Source organism: Ananas comosus, linkage group 13, assembly GCF_001540865.1.
Source record: "Ananas comosus cultivar F153 linkage group 13, ASM154086v1, whole genome shotgun sequence".
NCBI lineage: Eukaryota > Viridiplantae > Streptophyta > Magnoliopsida > Poales > Bromeliaceae > Ananas > Ananas comosus.
In genome coordinates this window covers 1,453,171-1,470,407 of record NC_033633.1, presented here as the reverse complement: position 1 = coordinate 1,470,407, position 17,237 = coordinate 1,453,171, and the positions used below count along the sequence as shown (strand labels likewise).

The following is a 17,237-nucleotide window of genomic DNA, read 5'->3' as shown; positions in this document are numbered from 1 at the left end:
TAAAAAAAAAACAATTACAGCGTCAAATCAAATACTCAAAAGGAGATATCACCCAGCTCGACAGCACTCAGTCATTCCGTTGCCAGTTTTCCAACACTTTGGGCAGTAAAAGTAGCATTAGTAGGTAAATTTCTAAAAATAATATTATTTCTTTCGCACTAGATCGCCCACCAAGTTGCAACCACCAGCGTCTGAGTCTTCAGGGCAAAGATGAATGTTAATTTAATAGATATCTCAATTACATACCATTTTTCAAAAAAAGAAAAACGAAAAAAAAAAAGAAAGATTTTTGGTTCCTTCGATCATCAGTTCGTGAAGTTTCAAAAAAGAAAAAAAATTATGGAAAAATCTCTTTTTTAATTTTTTTTGGTTCTAAGAAAAATTAATCCTTCTAAATTTCATAAAAGAATTAGTGTTTTTATTTTCTAAATTTTCTGTCCGGAAAATTTTTTAAAAATAACTAGTATTTTAAAAATCTAAAAATATTGAAAATTTAATGCTTTTAAACCACAAACAAACGAAAAAATTTTAAAAAAAATTGCCATAAAAAATTTCTGAGTCTCCCAATTATTAAAAGTTAGTGTGGCTGCTGGGATTCGAGCCCAGGTCTCCACGGCCACAACGTGGAATTCTAACCACTAAACTACAGCCACTTTTTTGAAAAAAAAATTTAACATTTTTACTTAAATTTGTTTATTTGATTTTTGTTTACACAAAAATACCACATAGAATTTAATCCAAGTTAATTCTACCAGGTCATGCAACGTAGAAAAGAATCTACCAAACAACAATTTAATGACTTCAAACGCTGACGATGTTAAAAAATAAATTTACATTTTTCTACCAAAAAAAAAAAAAAAGATTTTCAGTTGAATATTATTATTCCTTGAAAAAATAACAATTATGAAAGGAAATTTCTCTTTAGGGCCTATGTGGATACCATATAATTTCGTAGTATTTTAATTACTTTTATTGTTTATTAGAAAAAACGTGTTTATATTTCTAACAGGGTGTTTTGATGCTTTTAAGAGTATCAAAAAAATAACAAAAATACTATGAATTCGAATATCTGAATTTACTTATAATATGTAATTACTCTTTGATAAAATACCAAAACGGTCCCTTGTGTTTAAAGATATTTAAAGAGAACACGCATCGGTCTCCACGGCACGATTTTTGACGCGAAAACGGGAAACACTTTGATACAAATAACAACAAATGAGGAACGCACCGACCGTCCCTAGAGCAAATTACAAAGAACTTGGTGGTTGGTACCCGAGATCAAAGTTCGAATCCTAGTTGATTCATATTTTCAGTTAAGTTTATTTCTAAATGAAATAAACGAAGCAGTACGTAGCATGCTACCTATCTCTTAAAAAAAAAAAAAAAACAAAAAAAAACAAATGAGGAACGTTGTTATTATTATTATTATTATTGTTATTATTATTATGTGATTTCTCCGAAGGTTCCTGATCATTATATTCCCGTATTAGCCAAGTCATATATTCCCAGAATAACCCCTTTTAACCTGTTATAGGACGACCAGGACCAAAATGTCCAGCGCACGCGCTTCAATCAACCTTCCCTAAATGCCCCCGGAAACTTCTTACCGCATTCCTCATGCCCAGCTATATTTATATGCACACCAATCACAGCAAAATCAAAAACATTTTTGAATCTCCCTCCATACTACTACTATCCATTATATTGTTTATTATTATTATTTTGGTTTTAAATTGTACAATTTGTAAGATGCCAACGGCAGCGTCGATCTCCGACGTCGTTGAATTCGAACACGTGTTCAGGTCCTTCGACAAGGACGGCGACGGAAGGATCTCCGCCGCCGAGCTGCGATGCTACATGAGCGCGACGCTCGGCGAGGAAATCCCAGCGGAGGACGCCGCGGCGTTGGTGGCCTCTGCGGACGCCGACGGCGACGGTTTACTAGACGTGGATGAGTTTACGAGGCTGGCGAAGTTCGCGGACGGCGAGGAGGGGGAGAGGATTGAGAGGGAGTTGAGAGAGGCTTTTGGGATGTATGAGAATGAGGGGGAGGGGTGTATCACGCCAAAGAGCTTAAGAAGGATGCTGAGTAGGTTGGGGGCATCGAGGGGGGTAGAGGAGTGCAGGAATATGATTCGTAGGTTTGATATTGATGGGGATGGGGTGCTAAGTTTTGAGGAGTTTAGGATTATGATGATGGTTTGAGCCTTTGAGGTGTTCTCCATATATATATGGATTGGATTCAAGGGATTTTTGTAGTATATATAGGTTGAAGATTGTGATTAGTGTGATTGGATTAGTAGAGATTGTTCTTTTGTTTTCTTTATTTATTTCAAAATGTAATTATCATTGGTGTGTAGTGCTTAATTCTGGAGTGCTTGTAAGTTGTTAATATCTGCAATATGTGCAAACATTGGAGATGTATTTTGTCTTTATTCATCTTCCCCGCCAAACGAGACTGGTTCAAAGTTGCAACGAGCACGAAGAAATTATCTATACTAGTTTTTGTTTTGAAGTGTTCCTTTTAATAGCTCAAGCTCATATCTTCGGTTTGAAACAGACTCAAACGGTAGAGGGAAAAACCCGACTAAAAAAAGAGGGGGGGAAATGAAGCGTCCTCTGAACTCGTTGAGAATGATTTGTTAGCAAAAAGTCATGCTGGAAATCACGAAATCGGACTCGGACCGGGATGCATCTTCCATCTATCAGCCATTTGCTATGCTGAGGCCCGATGATTGCTATGGACACTGATATATTTACACAGATTGCTTCTTTGGCCGGCGTGATTTTGCGTACCAATCCGCAGTTGTTCTCACCCAGGCCCTGGGTTGTGCCCGAAGCACACGAGGGTGCAGGGGCGCCAACAATGCGATCATGCAAACTTGCCTGTCCTGCAATCTTTCACAAGCTCTGCATGGTTAGTTCTGCACTAACTGTGTTGTACGATAGGCTAACCAGGCCAAACAAGTGATACAAAAACAGAGGGAACGATTCAGGAGCTGGTACTGAGGCGGAACGGAATCAAGCTGAAGTAGAAAGTTGGTCAAATTTGAGTCTAACGTACGTGAACATTCATACATTTCGGTCAAATTTGAGTCTAATGAACGTGAACATTCGTACATTTCACAGGAAAGAATTAGTTTCTTCACACAAACGACCATAAAAGAGATCGACCACAGCAAAAACACTTATTACACAAGGCCTGAGTTACACTTCAACATGAAAGGAGGGTGCTGGTTTTGGGGGAATTATTACCTATACCTGGTGCATTTCGCAATCCTAAATTCAAAACACACAAGGGGAGAAAGAACACTTACAAGGGTTCACTACACCAGCTAACTTCGTGCACCAAGTGCACGCAAACTTATTTCTCCCTACCGAGGGTAACTTAAATAAAAACCAGTTTCCAAATCTCGCAGATAACAATGCTTCAAATACATAATAGCGAAAACATAAAAACAAGCAGGATAAAGTATATAAAAATATCAAGCTAATCCAATACACAACCTGGAAGGAATTCAAGCGAAAAATAAAACCCCCTAATGAAGCAGCAGATCACGGCTTCCTCAAGTCCAAGACGAAGGACGAGTCTACCAAATATTTGTTCCCCCTATACAAAATGGCACTACACCGCAAATCATACAAAAACCTAGATCGCACCATAAAAAGACTAAAACCTCAGGCTCAATACGGAAGTCAAAAGTGTCCTGCTTCCAAAAAGAATATCAGCTTTCTTCTCTACATAAGCACTGCTAGTGAATTAATCATAATATATCTATGAGAGAGAGAGAGAGAGAGAGAGAGAGAGAGAATCCTCATGCTCTAGGGAAAAACAACCAAGAAGAAATGTCTCTCAATAGTTTGCCATTGGCGGCATGCCGAATGGCGGCATGGGCGGCATACCCATTGAAGGGGGGGCTGCAAATGATCCGGGCATGGCAGGACCACCTCCCATGCCAGGCATTGGTGGGGCCGGCAGAGCAAGAGGCAGCAGCTGTGCATACATATTCTGCAAAAAGTGTATAGCCCATTGTTACAAATATGAAACCGAAAAAATTAATAAAATGTAGGAGGTGAGCCAAATTTGAAAGCATTCTAAAGTAACCTGTTGCGCCACCATTTCCTTCTCTTCCTGCTCTTTAGCTTTCACCTCTTTTTGTGCTTCAATCCTGTCCTTGACAAGCTCATCTACTTTGCCAGTGTACTCACGAATGAACTGAACAGACAACAAAGATGGTTCAATAGCAAAAGATGCAAATTTGTGGAGCTCTATTGATAGCAGAATATAAGCAAAAGGATAAAAAGAAAGTTGTGAAGGTACCTGTAAGAGGTATGGGAAAGCGAAGTCAATCATATTGTTCATCCACGCAAGCTCAAGTGCAACATCAGGCCTGATCAAGTCATAACAAATAAAGAGACAAGAAGCAAAACATTCCTTCTTTCCCTGCATACGTGAAATTAGAGCTTCATCAGGTATCTCTTCCACATCAAATTATAAAATTTTCTAAAGGAGCACATTTTTAAGGATGAGTGAATGCGGCACTACAGAAAATGATGATTCAACAGCACGTAATGACGTCGACTACATAGAGAACACAATATTCATAATAATAATCGACCGAACTTGTCTCACAATATAGTACATGATATGAAAGAGTTGGAAGTGAAATTTGCAAGTATTGTACCTGCTCAATGAAATATATGAGCAACTCTTCAGAGAGCTCGCGGTCACCAGACTGTGAACATGTCTCCATGGCATCCTTGTACATGTTATCTTTCTTCGACAAGGCAATGGACTGCTTCCATCTCCCTGCTTTCTTGTAAATGTATGCAGCAATCCGCCTCATTTCAAGGAGTTCATGCTTCTCAAGCTAAAGATAAAATTATGCTTAGGTCAATACTAGGAAGAATTAAGAATATATATATATATATATAATTCGAAGAAGAAATGCTATTACCTTCTGTGCAAGACCTATCTGATCAAAGTTATCATGCATATCAACTGACTCACGTAGCCTATCATAGTCCTCCTCTTCAACATAAATTTCATTCAATGCTTCATTAACAGCTGCCACATTGTTACTTTGAACTGCAACCATGTATGGCTTCACCAGATGCAAATTGCCAGCCTGAAACAAGCAAAATGAAAAAGGAAAACCAAAAAAGGCAACAAAAAAAAAGGAAAAAGAAGTAGAATGGTTATAATCATGGAGCAAAAAAACCTACAACCTTGTTCTATGTATTTCCTCCAACTTGTCTGTTTAGCCTGGTTTCTGGAACAGCTCTACTCTAAACAAAAGAAGCTTCCAGAAACAGACATTCGATCCACAATTTCTAGAGCTTTTGCTGCAGCAGGAAGCTCAACTAAGCTTTTGGGCCCCAAAACAAAAGCTTCAACTTGAGGCTGCTGCTTGTGCTGCAGCAAGAAGCTGCCAAGGAACTGTTTAACAAAAAGCTGCTTGTGCTGCAGCAAGAAGCTGCCGAGGAACTGTTTAACAAAAAGCTGCTAGTGCTTCTTCAAACAGCACCTACGGAGAAGATCCAGCTGGGCCAAGCAGGCCAAAAGTGCCAAAATGATCACCACCAATAACAGGACCCAAAAACAAGAACCTTCAGGAAAGATGCAAACCTTGCGCATTATGTCTACAACACGAGTATGGTCCACACGAAGTGCAAGCACATTAAGAAGATCATTAATGAGATCCGGATGCTCCTGCAGGTAGAAATGCACCGCCTTGTAGTAGAGCTCAACATTTGCAACTTTGACAGCAACATCTTTAAACTGCATGTGATCCCAGGCATCCGGAGAATGGTTCATAATAGTTGTTGCTGCATTGTCGAATTCATCATATTGTATGTAGAGATAGGTGAGCTCCTTCCAGTGCTGCTGCTCATCGCAAACACGGATGAGTTTAGGAATGTTAAGACGAGTGGAGAACAGTTTGATGTGCTCCATAAGCTTCTCTGGCCGATATCGAGCATATAAAACTCCCAACTCTGTAAAGATGCCCATGTGTGCCCGTTCCAACCCGAGGCCACTCTCCATGAGAGAAATCAGCTCATTGAAGCATCCTCTGTTCTGGTAGTAGTCACTGACTTCTTCCAAGTCATCCACCTTCACAGCATAAATTAACAGATTATGATAGAGGTCCAATAATTCAGATTCAGTTCCGGTTTTGATCAGAGCACGTAGAGGTTTAGGTTTCGGTTGTATGTTAAGGAGTACACTAATTTTTGAAAAAGATCAAAATAAACGTATATAATTGAAATGATCATAACAACATATGATTTCACAACATTTTGATAAGTAAAGGTGATACTTCATGCTAGTTTTATGAAGAATATAGCTGAAATTCATCTTCGTGATTAGCAAAGAACTCTATTATTAGACTTTGCAGCAATACTTATACGGAAAGAAAAATAGTACCTGTACAATAATATTCAAACCACATATTTGGGCCAAGCGGAACTCCTCCGCATCAACACAAGCAAAGCAAACCTCCTTCCATGTCTTTGAGCTATTCGCTTTGCGAGCAGCATCAACGGCACCCTGGAACTGCTTCAACTTAACCAGTGTGCTGGCCAGCTTAGCCCAGTTAGAAATGAATGCAAATATGATCTTAGCAGCTTCATAAAGGGCAGCATCAAACAGCCGGTCACCAACATTTTGGAGATTGGCAACATTCGGCATAAGAATAAATTCTTCAATTTCACCAAGCCTGTCAATCTTTGCATAAGCATAAATGAGCTCGCCATCCACCTTCGGCTCTTTAACCTTCTGCCTCACCATCAGTAAGTATTTCACCAAATCATGGTAAACATTGGCCTCCTCGGCAGCCTGGATAACTTCAAGGAAATGTGTTGTATCATCTGCACGAATGAATGACTCAATGGCTTCGCTAACTAACCCCTCACGCAACTGAGCCTTAGCGACTTGGCTCCAAACAGCATCCTCTTCAACACGGAATGCAAATTCTACAGCTCTCTCTATGCTCCGGATGTTATCCAGGAGGACATTTACAGCCTGAACATTTAAGTTAAACTTCTTGAATATGGCAAAGGCTTCCTCATATAACTGTGCTTCGACCGCCACTTCCCCAACAGCGGGCCCATCAAAGTTGTCCAACCTATTAATGTAGTCCATAACCCTAGATGGGTCGGCCTTGATGGCTGTTAAGATAAGCAGGTTCTGCAGATTGAAGTTCCCGCTGAATGCGGAGTTCTGCAGCACGATCTTCTCAAGAAGCTCAATCAGCTCATGTGGAAGATCAGCTGTCATGAAAGCTTTAACAGCCGCAGAGACTTGCTCAGGGCTCTTGCTTTCAGGTAATGCAGTAGAAACAACTTGATCAATGAGTTGTCTTCTGTATTCATTTTCTGGAACAAGAACTTTCTCCCAAAGATCACCATCCATTCTTTCCACAACATATCTGTTATCAATAAATGATAGTAATTACTTTCCATGCATCACTTAGAGATGGAAAAGAGGAAGTGATAAAAGCATTCCATAAAAGTAATTCTGGATAAGAAATTCTCATACCTTGCCTGAAGCTTGAACAGTGAATTTTTGTTTGTAACATTGATAAGCTCGTCATCGCACTGGCCTCGTCTATAAGCAACAACAGCAAGGGTCGGATCCCTCTTTTCACAATATTTACCGACCACACGCGAATCATAATAAGGATTAGTAGTTAGGAAATGCTCAGGGTTATTGTTGCTGTCAATGATGATCTTCCCAAGAGCATTGTGAACGTGCACATCTTGGCTCCCCTCACTCACAAGATGCTCCAAGAATTGTGTGAGTAGCCTCAGGCGATTCCTGTTTTCCACATGGCATCACACAAAATATATTAGACAAGGTAGAGGTAATTTGAGAGGAATGGTTATAGGGGGATGTCACAAACCTCTTCTCACATTCATCAACAAGTGGCTCAACCGGAAGGAGAGATCGTACAGAAAGAATAAGACCTTTGATAAAATCTTCAGGGCACTCATCATCCAATAATTGTCCTACGACTAAAGGAGCATTTCCAGGGTTTACCTATACAAGGAGGTAGAGTTAACTATGAAGTGCTAAAATTTGTAAATCAATTTTAGAGCAATACACTGAAAGCGCCTTATGATGAAATGTATGTTAACACCATCACTGAAAAAACATAATACTTACTTTCTGAACATATCCTTCAATATAGCGAAGCATGTTATTTGTATACAGGTAGTGTGTCAAATCTGGAACGAAACCAAAACGGTCACAGACATTTATCAGAGGACGTGCATCAGGAAGCTTTGCTTCCATCAGGAAGTTCTTCGTTTTCTCCGGGTCATAGAAATTAGATTCTCTTGTTACACGTTCAACTTCTTTAATTTGTCCAGTCCTGGCGGCCGCCTCAATATACTTGAAATGTATATCTGGATCTTCACTGTATCAGGTAAAAAGAATATTAGAAAAAAAAAAAAGTACTAGAAAGTACCCCCAAAGGAACTGCTCTGTTGAAGTTTCTTTCATCTCAGGAAGTACCTGGAACTCAAATATGAACCCAAAAAGAAGTAAAGGCCTTCATAAGACTTAAATTGCTCAAATAGTTTTATGCATGCATCCACACCTAGTTGCTCAGAATATTCTTTGGCAGCCTACAAAAACATCATCTTTACAAACCTCCATAAAAGGTAAAATCAAAATAATCACCAAAGCCATAGAAAACAATTAGGTTACCTGAACTATGATTTGGAGATTTCCTCTCAGGTTGACAAGTAAAAGGTCTTTCATGCACTCTAATGCCCATTCCCTCGAAAGAGTACCAAAGAACTCCACTAATGCCTGAAAATAATGGTGTATTATTTACCACATGAACATATATAAGGATGATTAATCTACACCCAAGATAACAAACCTGTGGCTCAATCGCGTGAGTATTCACAATAACACGTTTGATATCAGGCAACTCACTGTAGTGCTGTAGAATAGAAGTGGATTGTTAATTTAACAGCCAGCAAAAAATGAATTTTTTTGTCAGAATGTAATATGAAGCATATTAACCTGAAGGGCTCGCATATACAATCCAGCTTTTTCACACAACTGAGCTATACGAGGGCGATCGTAATGGCTGAACATCCCATTAGCTAAAATAGCATCTGCAACATTGGGATAAGTCACCAGATTGATCTCCAAAACCTACAATAAAGACAAAGAAAGGATGATTATCCACTGGAGTAAGAAAAGAGCATAGAACATGCTTATGATGAAAAGGATGCATGAACTAATACTTTGGTTTGAAGAAAAGCATGCTCGGGTAGATTTGGCTTCAATACATCTAATAGAAAAGCTGTTGCCTCTCTGATCATGTTTCTCTGCAACAAATAATGACACAACCACAAGTAGTACAAATTCAGTAATTGTTGAAGGACTACCAGAGAAAAATATGGAATCATCACAATCATGTGCAGTTATCAATCATTTAAAGAGAGAACCTGAAGGAAGAGGTCAGTGATTGTGTTGTAATCCACCGGACAACCACCCTCCATTTGTGACATCATAAGAGCAAAATTAACTGCCCCCTGTCATATAAACTATTGTTAATAAAGAAGGTAAGGAAGAATGTTACAGACTCAATGAGATACGTCAGAGTCAACCTAATCACTTCATTAATCAGCCCCAAAAAATAAAGGTTCAGAAACGTGCAACACCATATTTTTACACTGATGTATGTTCACCTTCTCGTATCGTGAATAGCTAGAAATTTTACCTGAGGATCTGATCTCAGAATTGTCTGCAGAAGGAAAAGATAATCTGGTGTATATCCAACCTGCATTAAAGAAATGACAAAATTACAACAAAAGAACATACAGTAATCTAGGACAAATTTTGTTAAAACTTGCGCCTATATTCCATCCATGAATTTAATAATGATCTCTCAAATTAGGATATTAACAAAATTAGTAGTACTTGACATGAGAATGTAAGAAGTACCTGCTTGGAGTAAATAAGAATCTTGTCAAACTCCCTTCGTTCAGCAAAAGCAGCGACAACTTTTGGAGTAGCCCTTGCTTTTATATATATCTTCAGCGCAAGATCATTGTCGACAGTCTATACAGAAAATAGGACCAAGCTTTCAGCATACTAAGTAAATCCAACTTAAAAAAGAGGACAAAAGTTGCACAAGTAACAGCAAATGAACATGAGAAACTGCATGCATAATGCACCGCAGGAAATACTTCAATTTACACAGCAGACCCACCTTGACAAGATCCCCAAGTTCTTCACTGCACTCAAGCTTGTCCTCTGCCAACCAATTCTCCAATAGATTCTTTTTGTTCTGATTCACAACCAGACGAGATAGCTCTAAGGACTCAAATGCATTGAGCTTCCCTCTTGTCAACAATGTACCAAAGTACTGCAACAGTGGTGGTGTTTGCCCAGCTTGCACTGGAACGCTCTGCATCCAGCATAAACATGATGTAAATATAAAGCGATGTCCTGTTTTATGAATGGTCAATTTTCAGTGTCATATGTAGAGAGTAGGCATAAGTTAAGACATCAGGTTGACAACCAGTCATGAAATTAAACAACTATATCATGACTTCTCATGTTTAGTTGAGCTTTACTGAACCTCATGTTGCTAAGGAAAAGACTCGGATAAAATTGAGTAAATACAAAGAGACGAGCAGCAACACTATTTTATACAAGCAATTAAACTTAAAGATCACAAAGAGACTAGTTACCTGAAATTTTGCAACAGTCTCTGGAGTTCTAAGGATGCCTTGTGGAGATTCTGCAGCAAGTTCAGCAGCTTCCTTATATTTAGTCTGTGAGAATAATTCTTGGAATCTCTGGACCACCTGCTCGCACGAAGCATATGAAGCATATTAGTTAGAATTTCGGATAAATAAGAAACTCAAAGTAATTATTGGAGTGGAGTCACATCCAGATAATATGCACCGAAATAGAGAAGCATACTAAGTAAGATTGTAAGCCCACAGCTCCTTAATAGAAGTCTGATGCGACGGCATAAAGAGAATCCCAAAAAAGAAAAACCAAAATAAATGTATAACATTTGTCTGTAAAAGAAGAAACCAATAGCCCCATTGGAAGGTAAATATTACAGAAATTGTGATGTCAGTCCAAGGAGAACCCAAAGCACAGACTCTCAAGAAAGCCCCAAATATGATTGTTGACGGAGTCCAATTTAGTATAATAGGCTTAATATAATTTAGTTTGTGTCTAAATTATGTCCAGGTCTAAGTTTTTACAAGTAGAAGCTAAGGCCAATCTGAGCTGTACCGGCTGCACCTTGACCAGCTAAGCAGATAAAAAGTTCAGAGTCCGGTAGGCCAGACCTCCATGCAATTGACCCAAAGAGTCATACATCAATTAAGAATCTGACAGTTGCAACCAACCGGGACCATTCTGTACCTCCATTTGACCAGTTTGTACAGAAAAAGTTTCCTTGTTGAGCTATTATTTCTCTCAAGTTAAAACTTCTATTTCAGTACCAAGAATGTCATAATAGAATAAGGAAAACCTGTCAGCATGACCTATAAATCGAACCATTTAGCCTTTTCCACATATTGATTTTGGGTTGCCACCTCTCTCATCTGGTGATTTTCAAATAAGAGCTAATGGATACCATATTACTAAACCATCAGTCTATCTAAGAAGGCCATTTCCCTCACGGCATTTGCACTAGCAAATTGGCCCTAGCACCATTGAGACCCCACCAACAAGCAGATATTCAAATCCAGGAATATTGGTATAGCTGCCTAAAATTAGAATATATAGACGAGCAATAGGTCGGTTGCCAAGAAAAGAGCAGAATACACAAGTAAAACATGATTAAAATTGCTGAGAATTCATGAAAAGTGAATGAAACGTAGCGTACCAAGTTCTCTGCCCCAGGAAGATTTGCTCGTTTAGCGAGATTCACAGCAAGCTCCAGATTGTTCAACTGAAAAAGCACCAAGCTACAAGCTATTAACTATCTATACTTTTGATCATAAAGTGCTAGAGGAAAACTGCCACCCAACATACCTGACCACTGACAAACGGGACAATAGTTGCTTCATTAACGGTAGCAAGCAGAACCTGTCCTCTCCTATTAATAGCATAAAAGCCACCATTAGCTGCAGACTCAGCTGTCAGAAATATAGGATCAGGACTGATTCGGTTTCTGTAAACCGCTGTAGCAGCTTCCAAATCATAGACAAACAAAAGACCAAGTTTTGTGATCACGTAGATCAAACTGTATTTCTGTGAGATCTGCCATGTCAAAGTAGTTTGATCAGCAATATTGACACCAACAAGAAAATAAATATGATTTCTTGTTCACATAAATTGTCACAAAATGCTACCTGCATTGCCACAGGAAAGTCATCGGCAAAATCCGGAGGGAAGAACAGATCTGCTTGCTTCTTCGTAAACCCAGGCTTCCCTGATAAAGACAGATATCACTCAGCTTAAGAAATGAATATACAGTAACTAAAGGTAATAGTTACTGAGGAATTCGAAACATTACTTTGAAAATCAAATAATTTTAAAAAATAAATCAAGGTTTTAAAAACACATTCTTATTTAGCAGTGAAAAATGGAAAGAAAAGAGAGAAGAAAATTTCATCAAATATAGAACAATTTGACAGTATTAAAGCAACAAACAAATGAAAATCCATGACTGAATTGTACACAAGAATACTTTCACTACCTGGCTGGGCACCAAGTTCAATGACATGCAACTTTGAAGTAATCTGACCGGCATTCATGGTTTTTGACGCAAAACAAATAAGAATGGACGGGTTTTCATTGCCAGCAACCTGAATAAGTGATGCACACAGATCAAATACTGAATGTATAAGTACATATAAATAGCACATAGAAACAACAGCAACACAAGAAAAAAGCAAAGAGACTGCTATCACCTTAAATGTTGCAAAGGATGCAGCATGAGCTTCGAGTGCCTGGCTACGTTGTTGGTCAACAGAAAAAAGTTGCATGCTACCCTTCACTAGTTGAGGTCTCTGCAACCACAAACAAATTGAATAAGCAACAGTCCTGAAATAGCTACTGAAACCATAGAAATATCTAAAAGAAAACTGGAGAAAGCAGAAGAAAATATGGGGAAGCATAACGAACATAAAGGCAATCCTCACAGTAAAACTAAGTTAACAAATGTAAAGGCAATCCTCAAAGTAAAATTAAGCTAGAACTTAAGAGAAAAGCAAATTTGTGGGTCGCATTCAACTCAAGCAGTTTCTAAATCATCATACCTCTGGAGCACCAGGAGCAATTCCAATCAAAACTAGCCATTTTTCCGTGGGATCACACCGGTAGTTAATGATCTGATTATTTGCCAGGTTAGCAGTCCGATCGAACATTTTGACAGGCTCCGAATCACCTACATATCAATTACAATGGCACAATGTTTAGCTTTCTTTGATTGATGATATTGGTCCTCCAAGAGTCATAAATCTGTCCTATAGCAAGTAAGTTACCTTCAATTGACCAGTGATACACGGAGGTTTGTGTAACCAGCCCCAACATCTTTGGGGTGATCCACTTCCAAAATACAACCTGCACAAGGTCCAAAATAAATTAGAATTCAGTCCAGCAACTACACAAAGTAAGCCAGTTAGACCGATAAAGAGTATGAGCCACATGTTTCAAGTCTCAGCATGTTCACCTGCTCAGGCATTTGATGAGATTTCATTTTAGTCTTCATTTCAATATTAAATATTTGTAGATGATCTTGAACAGTTCCAGGTACTTGAGCTGCAAAATTCACAGAGAAACATTACAATTACAAATCAACCAATGGGACATAGAAAGACTGGGAAAAGGCAACCTCAAGAAAAAGAAGGATCATCTTTTGGCACTAAAAAGTTGCCTAGGAAAGTTACACTTCACTCTTAATACTTATATGTATATATGGTAAATTCTATTTTGAACAACAAACGAGCTGAAATTGCTCTGCTAACAGAGGTGAAAGATTCAATCAACATAAAGAAATGTGAAACCCACATAATTAATTACGTCGACTGGCTTGTCCACTGGGTTACTCACTACGCTAATAACACCCTTTACATTTCGTAATTCCTTCACTTATACAGGTACCAAAGGCCATTTTGCTTTTAGCTTTAGCTATTAACATTATGTTTTCCAACGTGAATCTAACTTCGCTGAAGCCAGAGACTCAGAATTATGTGCTCACGAGAGACAAAGGACTTCATAAGGCGAACGACTGTTAGAGAAAACAGAACGAAGTGTACTAGCACAAAACTAAGGGTCAATAAATATCAGAAAAAATCGTCCTGGTAATATAATGTATAGTTATACATGCTTTATAACCTATATAAAACATCATGGATTTTATGTGGTGAGCTTTGGAAATTTTCAAGACTTTCCTGGCAACGGTCACGTAGTTTAAACCAAAATAATTGAAACTACGCAAAGCTAGTGGAAGCTAAACATAAATGAGATGCATTAAATAAAAATGAATTAGATTCCCATCACACAACGAAGAGATTAGACAAAAAGTTTTAACAGAAATAAAGTAACAGAAAAGGATTAGAAACCATTTTCAGTATGTATTTAATAAAAACAAGATGGCATTAAATGCAGTAAAAGGCTTAAAGTACACATTAAAATCATAATCATGGAAAACAGATAAATCACAGATAAAATAAACAAAACAGAACAGAGATTATAGATGCACTATAGCATGAAATGAACCGAGTATAGCAATTAAAGCAAAAGGAGATTTGTTGAAACCTTTAAGAGCAAGAATTCTGCTATTCGGATTCATCAAAGCCGAATCCGCTGTGATCGGTCTCCTCAGCGGCTGCATCGGCATAGACATATCAATGATAACTACACTATTCTGCGGTGAGGTCTCCCTGACGCAAATATACTTCTCCGATTCCATAGTGACGTGCGTGAAAGTAATGAATTGGGGATTTATACCGAGGCTCGGAAGCTGAAACCAATACATCAAAATCAAACACACGAAATCACAACTATCATAAGAACTAGATGAAACAAAACCGGTTGTTCGCAGCAGATCGTGATCTCCTCGGCCAGATCGAAGCAGATCCGAGATCCACTCCGCGAACTCAAAAGGGAATTAAGATCGAGAGCATTCCAGGATCCAAATCAAAGGAACGCAGGGATCGAATCCCTAGGTGCCAATATTTTTTATCGCAATTGAAGCCGCGGGAAGAAGTCGCAGAGCACTCACCGTAAGCGCCTCGCGCATGGTGATCGGAGCGTTCGCCGCCGCCATGGCGACCCGGATCGAAGCTCCCCCTAGAGCGCAGCGACTAGGGTTTCGGGGGAGGGGAGAGGGACGAGGGCCGTAGATCTGAAACCCTCGAGAGCTTCGAAAGGGGTCGGAACGGGAGAAAATTAGGGGAGAGGGAGATGGTGAATCGGATCTGAGGAGAAAAACGATATATAAAAGAGGAGAGAAGTGGAATTGGGAATATCGTGCGACTGTGGGTTAATCTCGACCGTTGGATCAGTGACGACCGATCAGCGTGACACATTGGACTTTAAGATTGGTGAGATAGAGTGCGTTAGCATGTAGATTGTATAGTAGAGGACTCGCACGATAGAGATGAGAAGGACGGCTTAATTGCTTAAAACCCCCTACATGTATTTTATATTACGGCCCTCCTATTTTATAACCTTATTAATAACCTGAAACTAAACATGTACCCCTCAACTTTATATTATTATCGATTGAACCCCTTTTGTAGTTTATTCCATGCACAACAACACAAAATTTTGGTATTAAAACACTGGTTATTTGCAATAAATTCTATTACTATAATTTTTTATTTCATGATTGGCAAACAAATTGAAAAAGATTAATTGTACACAAAGAACGTTCAGATCGGTATCTCTTAGTTGCGAGATTAGTCTTAAAGTTCATGTTTAAAATTATAATAATTTAAAATAGTTTGAGATTTTTACAAATAATAAAGTTAGAAAAAAGTTTAAAAAATAATAATATGAAAATTTAGGGCCTGTTTGGTATTGAAAATCGTTTAAGACTTGGTTTGATATTGAAGTCTATCTAACGTTATTAGATAAAATGGAGTTAAGGAAAAAGCATATAGGGATATATTTCTGCGTTCTCCGATGGGACCATAGAAAATATATCGTAACCGACTCATCGCAATATACGGAACGCAATATTATATACGGAAACAAACAAGATATTTTTTCAACGTATTTTTCCACCACACGTAACGCAATCTCTCCACAATCTCAAACGAAGCCGTAGGTTGTTTAGAGCTTGTTTCATTCATGAAACTAAAAATTTTCGTTCAAAATTAATTTTTCAATAAATCTATTTTTATAATAGAATTAATATTTTGTGGGAATTATTTTGTTTCGTGCATATCTCCACAATCCCAAACAAAACCCATAGGCTGTTTAGAGCTTGTTTCATTCATGAAATTCAAAATTTTCGTTCAAAATTAATTTTTCAAAAAATCTATTTTTATAATAAAATTAATATTTTGTGGGAATTATTTTGTTTTGTACATATCTTAGAAATTAGAATATATATGAATATATTATTTCTACGTTTGGTTCATCACAATTTTATCTAACCATATTAATAAAATTACCACATAGACTCTAATATTAAATATCTTTTTATACTAAAATAATGATATGATAAATGAATATTAAATCTATTTAACTATTTCTAAACTTAGGGGATTCATAATTTTATTTATCTTTTTGTATTAAATTAAAATTTTTGAGATAGATATAAAATTTGTATAAGAGTATTTTAATCTTCTTAAATTAAATTTTCAAATAAAAAATATTAAGGAAGGTGGTGGATTTTTAAATCCCACACTACAACGAATAATAAGATTCCAATAAAATTTTTATTTTTGCCATACTATATTTCTATGATAAAACAAATATGAAATTTTATAATTCTGACGTCCACTTCTTTAGACATATTAAAAACACTATAACCAAATAAGCCCTAAAAAATATACTTCTATGCTTTCTGGCAGGATCATAGAAAATATACCGATTCGTTATAATGTTCGAAACCTAAGTTTACATATTAAAATAAATAGAATATTTTTTTTTTATTTTCTCATCATAGGTGTCACAGTATATCTACAAATCCTAAACGAAGACTTAGACTTTCGTTTGGGATTGCGGAGAAATTGCGTTATGTGCGGTAATTGCGGGGAGATTGCATTACGTGCAGTGGGAAATT

General features: G+C 37.8%; 2 protein-coding genes and 1 non-coding gene across 3 annotated transcripts; 1 reads left to right on the top strand and 2 right to left on the bottom strand.

Annotated features, from left to right (window-relative positions):
- TRNAH-GUG lies at positions 582 to 653 on the bottom strand. Its single transcript has one exon. It is a non-coding gene; the product is annotated as a tRNA-His (tRNA).
- On the top strand, positions 1,683 to 2,370 carry LOC109719643 (putative calcium-binding protein CML19). Its single transcript, XM_020246422.1, has one exon. The coding sequence runs from the start codon at positions 1,753 to 1,755 to the stop codon at positions 2,206 to 2,208; it is 456 nt and encodes a 151-aa protein (XP_020102011.1). The 5' UTR covers positions 1,683 to 1,752; the 3' UTR covers positions 2,209 to 2,370.
- Positions 3,451 to 15,421, bottom strand: LOC109719712 (clathrin heavy chain 1). The gene is made up of 30 exons (XM_020246498.1): positions 15,225 to 15,421; positions 14,759 to 14,963; positions 13,671 to 13,759; positions 13,483 to 13,561; positions 13,258 to 13,385; positions 12,910 to 13,008; positions 12,696 to 12,804; positions 12,349 to 12,428; positions 12,029 to 12,256; positions 11,880 to 11,945; positions 10,723 to 10,839; positions 10,239 to 10,436; positions 9,971 to 10,087; positions 9,747 to 9,806; positions 9,472 to 9,558; positions 9,268 to 9,351; positions 9,041 to 9,175; positions 8,895 to 8,957; positions 8,717 to 8,821; positions 8,522 to 8,634; positions 8,171 to 8,423; positions 7,908 to 8,044; positions 7,544 to 7,822; positions 6,431 to 7,433; positions 5,633 to 6,118; positions 4,962 to 5,132; positions 4,689 to 4,874; positions 4,325 to 4,447; positions 4,109 to 4,219; positions 3,451 to 4,012 (listed from the first exon to the last, which is right to left on the bottom strand). Exons 1-30 carry the CDS (start codon positions 15,267 to 15,269, stop codon positions 3,857 to 3,859), a joined length of 5,112 nt encoding a protein of 1,703 aa, XP_020102087.1. The 5' UTR covers positions 15,270 to 15,421; the 3' UTR covers positions 3,451 to 3,856.